Source organism: Pipra filicauda, unplaced genomic scaffold (assembly GCF_003945595.2).
Source record: "Pipra filicauda isolate LSUMZ 115617 unplaced genomic scaffold, ASM394559v2 scaffold436_size1054928_pilon, whole genome shotgun sequence".
In the NCBI taxonomy this organism is placed as follows: domain Eukaryota; kingdom Metazoa; phylum Chordata; class Aves; order Passeriformes; family Pipridae; genus Pipra; species Pipra filicauda.
The window spans coordinates 141,332-146,763 of record NW_024104572.1 but is presented as its reverse complement, the minus strand read 5'-3'; the positions used below and the strand labels follow the sequence as shown (position 1 = coordinate 146,763).

Here is a 5,432-nt window from a genome sequence, read left to right as displayed (position 1 = left end):
AACAAGACTCCTGTGAAGGCCCTGTTACCTGGTGAAGGCACCTAGTTGTGGCACCAGTTTTTGCAGTGCAGTATCACCATGAGGACACTGTGCTTGGGCCTTCTGAATTCAGCTGGGCTACAGCACCAAACCTTCCCTGGCAAACACCTCCGAAGACCTTCAGTAGACTGGCCAGTTTATTGCTCATATTACAACCAATATCCTATCATAATATCCATGTTACTACCCAATCACGTTATAACCAATTCAAATCATATTACTGAGCCTTTGAAAGTGCTTTATGAATGACTAATTTTTACCTGTTTGGATAATCATACTCCTCACAATAGTGTACTGGGATAAATCTCTAAGGAGGCGTGTTAAGGGGAAAGCTTTTTACAATGGGAGTGGTAAAACACTGCAACAAGTTGCCCAGGGAAGTGGTAGATGCCTCACCTCTGGAAAAGTTCAAGGGCAGGTTGGATGGGGGGGGCTCTGAACAACCTGGTCTAGTGGAAGGTGTCCCTGCCCATTGCAGGAGGTTTGGACTAGATGACCTTTAAAGGTCCCTCTAAACCAAACCATTCTATGATTCTATGTGTCTCCACTCTTTTTTCTGTGCTTGCAGCACAACCCTGTACTTCTTCCCTGCTAAGCCCTGAGCACGCCTTGCTGCCACAGCAGTCTCGTGTTACCCATCTTGTTCCCCAACAGATTTCTTAGAGGTTCAACAGTGCCTTTAAAGTCTCTTTGCTGGGCTCTCTGGGTTTTTCGCATTACCAGATGGGTTCCTGCCTTCCTGAGCTGCTCCATGCCCCGCTGGCAGCAGCACTGAGGGTCTGGCAGCACCAGAGTGATGCACAGAGCAGGAGGTGTCTGAGTCAGACCAGTCAGATCAGCTAACAAAGGCACCCTTCCCTATGTCTCAGAGGGGAAAAAAACCCCAAACCCACAGCTATATCTGTATAATGGGAAATGCTGAATATTCTCAGTGTTCAGAAGGACGAGTGGCCTGTGTGAAGCCATGGATCAGCTAACAAATTCAAGCAGTCACTTGCAAGTGTGAAGTGTAACTAACACAAAAAGCTGAGTGCGGTGTTCCTTTCGGAAGTGTTAGTGACTGCTCTGCCATCAACAGGTTGCTGAGGTGCCAAATTTTTCATGGGAAAGAGAAAAATACACAGCTTCAAGATAAAGATAGCATAAACCCCCACAAATTGTCTCTTAGTTCTTTTATTACAGTGAAAACCTGTGCAGTACTAGCCTACTGAGAGACTAAAAGCTACCAGTAACTTTACATCCAAAAGGAGTCAATCCCAGGTAAAAACAGTCTAGAAATCACGTCTGTTGCAAAATACAAAGTCTGAGCTGGGACCTCCGTCTCTTGTTCCATTGAAGTAGATCCACAGTTTGGAAAGTTCTTGATGGAAGTTTCTCCTTTAACAAGCTGGAGAGTTGAAGAGAAGAAGCAGATTAAGTGACACGTTTTCTCCGTAAATTGCACAAGATGCTAGGAACTGTTTTGCCTAGATGCAGGACATCTAAAAGGCAACATTTCAGCAGTTTCCCCCAATCTCCATCTGTACATGTGGTCCCTAACTGTGTCTCAGATCAGCAAAACCATATGATGGTGAATTGTACCCAGTACAAAACACGCTGTGGCTGAGGCTATTGGTTATCTACATTAGATAATGCTGAAAGGTTCAATTCTAATTAAAAAAAAAAAGTCAGTGGAGGATCAGAAATTACTGTAAGTTTCATTCCACATTTCCAAAGCACAGCCTTTTATCTCCCATGATGATGAAGCAGATGCGAGTTGGGCAGCTGCACCTCTACCACGGCATTAGCTGAGAGCTTGAGTTCACACCTGAGCCCACACTACCTGTGCAGCCACATTGCCCACAGGTCCCTGGCTCAGATGTATTGGCATCACCCCCCTCTCTGTGCAAGAAGCTGCTTTTTTAGGGTTTAGCCACCTTGTTCTGCTCACACCCTGAACAAGGAATCTCTGGCTGGCACAGCACACCAAGCCTGGGCAGAGCACAGGCCCTGCCAGGAGCTGTGGGGCCTCCACAGGGACACAAGGGACGATGTCTCGTGCAGATCATTCATTACCTTCCTCCGTGACACGGTGGTAGAAGCACCAGGGCACCCCAGCAGGACGTGCCCTGAAGCAGCAGCCCTTCTTTGTGCACTCCTTGGATGTAATGCCGGGGTGGCCGCAGTTTATCCTGGCGTAAGGGTCGCTGGGACACACTTTCTTAACTGTGTGAAGCGAAAAAAACAAAGGAAGGAAGAGAACGTGTCACTTCATGCTCCGTTTACCTGGTGATGTAGTTCACAAATAAAAGGCAGGACACAAAGGTGAGGTCCCTGAGCAGATGTGACAGCCATGATGAACAGTTTCACCCAAATCCTCACTACGTCTGTTAGGCAAAGCTAAATACCAAAGGGTGATGAATTGCTGCTGTGACTCAGGGACCAGAAGAGGCAAAATTTGCCCCTAGAAGTGTCATGTAGCAACTCATCTTTATCTTTCCTATATCCAGCAGTGGGGTGAAAAGCCATGTGTCTCCCATAATGGTAACACATCCGCTGGCTTCAGGCCAGGGTATATCCATGACCTGACCCAGTGCTAACCCCAGAGCAGCCTGGCTAATGCAGGGACGGGACAACCCAGCTTCCTCTGCATGCCAGTTGAGTTACACAAAGGAGGTGGGTCATTTAGGGGGAAATCACAGCTCTTCCAGCCAATTAGAAGTAAAATCACAAGTAAAGAGGTTATACCACCCCGCTGGAATACTCTATTCTTCTCTCTCAAAGCAGTTCTGCTCAGAAAAGCAATTCTATGAAATGGCAGCATAAGGTGCTGCCGTTCATCCTTCAAGATTTACAAGAAATGCAGTGTTCAAAAGCAAAAACATTTTTTTCCCTCCAGCAATTCTGATCCCCGTTGACCAATCTTGATTTATATCAAGATCTTCTGTTGGGTAACGTTTCCTTTGCACCCTCATTTCACCTGTGCAACTGCTGAGACTGCCCTGAAGTTCTCCTAGGAAGGAGTCAGCCCAGTAAATGTAGCTTACACTCAGTTAATTAACGCAGTTAATTACACTCAGTTATCTAACACAGTTCTGTAAAATATACACCCAAACCTTGAAAGAGTGGGAGGGCAGCTTTTCCCCTTCCTGAGAAAACAATGGCAACAAATGGAAACAGGACTTCAGAAGCTTTAGAAGGAAGAAACTAATGGAGAAAAGGATTTCCCTGGGATATTTTGGAGATTGCATCGAGTGAAGACTGGGAGCAAAAATGGCAGAGAAAAAGGGACAACCAAGTGCAACAATGCTGGGAAACATGAAGGAGAAGAAGGAAGTAACAATTAGCAAAACAGGCTGGAGAAAAGAGCAAAAACCTAGCAGTTAGAGGATGCCTGTGGCCTTTTGTACAGGTATCTAAGAAGTCCTCCTCAGCCACATAGCAAAACCACTGAAATAAGTGCTGAGGATCCCTTGCTCTACCAGTGAACAAGCTCACAAATGACAGTGAAATGTTTTAAATAATCAGCACGGGTTGCTTGAGAACCAGAAGCCTGAAGGTAGAGGGAATACATTGTGTGAAGAGGATGAGGCAGAAGTTTGGTGGGTAAGTAAGGCTTGACTTCGCATTTTACTACCACTGGTCTTCTAACAGAGGTTTGGTCCCACTTTTCTCACCTCAGAAGAAAAGCAGAACTGCCCCCTGGTCGTACACATTTCTAGATAATCAAACATGAGGCAAATCAGTGTTTCTGGCAGAGAAATTACCTTTCTTCTGTTTAGGAGTGAAGCACCAGGGAACGTTGGGGTTCGAAGAGTTGAAGCAGCACCCCATTTTCTTGCACTCTGCTGCTGAGATTCCTGGGTAGCCACAGTTTTTCCTCTCCTTTGGGAGCATTTTACACTGGCATTTTGCTGTTCAGGATAGAAGGAGCAAGTTACTGGGTGTCAGTTTAGACACTTTTTTGTGGAGGTGCAGTTATCAGATGACCATTGGGAACAATGCTCTTTTCCTAAACTCTGTCCATCTGTGCAACTGTACATTTTCTGTTCCCTGCCAAGACCAGAGCCTGTGTGGTTTAAAAGCTGCTTTTAAACTCTCACTGATTTTGGCAAGGGCTGTACTGCACCCTTTGAGAGTCTGTGGTCCCACTTGCAGCCAAACCAGCCCAGTTTGTAGACTTTGAACTGACCACATCAAATGGGAAAACCTAAGAACTTCAAATATTACGCTCATAAATGTTGCTGATTTGCCCATGTCTTGTGAAGAGAAAAAGAGTTAAGGGTCCAGTGGATATCCAAACAGGTGTAAAGATACAAAATCTTTGCATTCTTGCCAGGTGACTATAAAAACGTATTATTCTGTGCAAATAGTTATGACTACACTTTTAACATTTTAAGTCTGCTGCACAGTCATCCACAACCAAGACATTCTGGAGCTGTCCCTAGGTGTCATTGAGTTGCTTTTCACTTCTGAAGCTGTCTAAATGACTTGTTTCTTAATTAGGAGACATACAGACTCCTTTGAATCGTATTCACATGGCAAAGCAGCAAAAAACAATAGTCAGAAGACTATTTAGACAAAACTGGCTCCTGTTCCAGCCGTGGTCCTGTTCTAGAGAGCTCCTGGGCATGTCTGTCCCCCTGCCTTTGCAGCAGGTTCCTGGTTATTCCACCAACACAGGAGTGCACCCGCAGTCTTTAACATTTTGCCATAGATTTCCCTGAAAAAATTGAAAAGTAGAGTCCAGCTTTGGTGATAAGTCTCACCAGAAGAAGCTGTTTGCTGTCTGATACATTAATAAAGACAGGCTCTGGCTGCAGCTGGTAGGACCAAGCCCCCCCGTACATACCTGGAAGGCAACAGTAGGTGAATGTACTTACTTGGTGGTGCATTTCCCTCTGCCAAGGTGCTGAGGGCTATGACGAGGGTGGCAGAGAGAACACAGACCACCTTGAGATCCATTGCTCTTGGAAGGTGGGTAGAGCAGAGAGGTGCTGCCTTCCCTGGAAGCAGCTGGTTTTATACACTCCCCATGTTTGCCCAGCGAGGTCTGATAACATTGTTCCATCTGATGCTTCACCCAGAGGCTGGGTTTTCTTTTGTTTAGTTAGGAAATGTTGCCATGAATATCATGATATCCCTGAGATAAATTTCTGGGCTCCCCTGAGCTATTGATCACGAATCTATTACGTACCTATAGATACATATATATTACGTGATCCCAGGATCTATTAAGTGGATGCTACTGGTTGCCTCTGGGTGCCAGAGGCTCTGGCTTTGAGCTCTGGGTGCTCTGGGTGCCAGGTGATTTCATGGCCATCAGAGTATTTCAGACCTCTGGGCAGCTTTAAATGGTTGGCACTACTGAAAGATGTGTGCCTACATTTCCTATCCAAGTGTATCTTTTCTGC

General features: G+C 45.7%; 1 protein-coding gene across 1 annotated transcript; it reads right to left on the bottom strand.

Annotated features, from left to right (window-relative positions):
• Positions 1-1,273: 1,273 nt before the first annotated feature.
• Positions 1,274-4,984, bottom strand: LOC113998939 (trefoil factor 2-like). Its single transcript, XM_027742040.2, has 4 exons — positions 4,902-4,984; positions 3,786-3,932; positions 2,095-2,244; positions 1,274-1,416 (listed from the first exon to the last, which is right to left on the bottom strand). The coding sequence occupies exons 1-4, from the start codon at positions 4,981-4,983 to the stop codon at positions 1,274-1,276; spliced, it is 522 nt and encodes a 173-aa protein (XP_027597841.1). The 5' UTR covers position 4,984.
• Between the last annotated feature and the right edge of the window lie 448 nt (positions 4,985-5,432).

Excerpts from the sequence above, each read along its gene's own strand:
- LOC113998939 (XM_027742040.2), bottom strand. The coding sequence starts at position 4,983 with ATGGATCTCAAGGTGGTCTGTGTTCTCTCTGCCACCCTCGTCATAGCC. Across the intron at positions 3,933-4,901 it reads AGAGGGAAATGCACCACCAA|CAAAATGCCAGTGTAAAATG; the intron begins GTAAGTACATTC and ends TATCCTGAACAG. Across the intron at positions 1,417-2,094 it reads CCACCGTGTCACGGAGGAAG|GAGAAACTTCCATCAAGAAC; the intron begins GTAATGAATGAT and ends AGCTTGTTAAAG.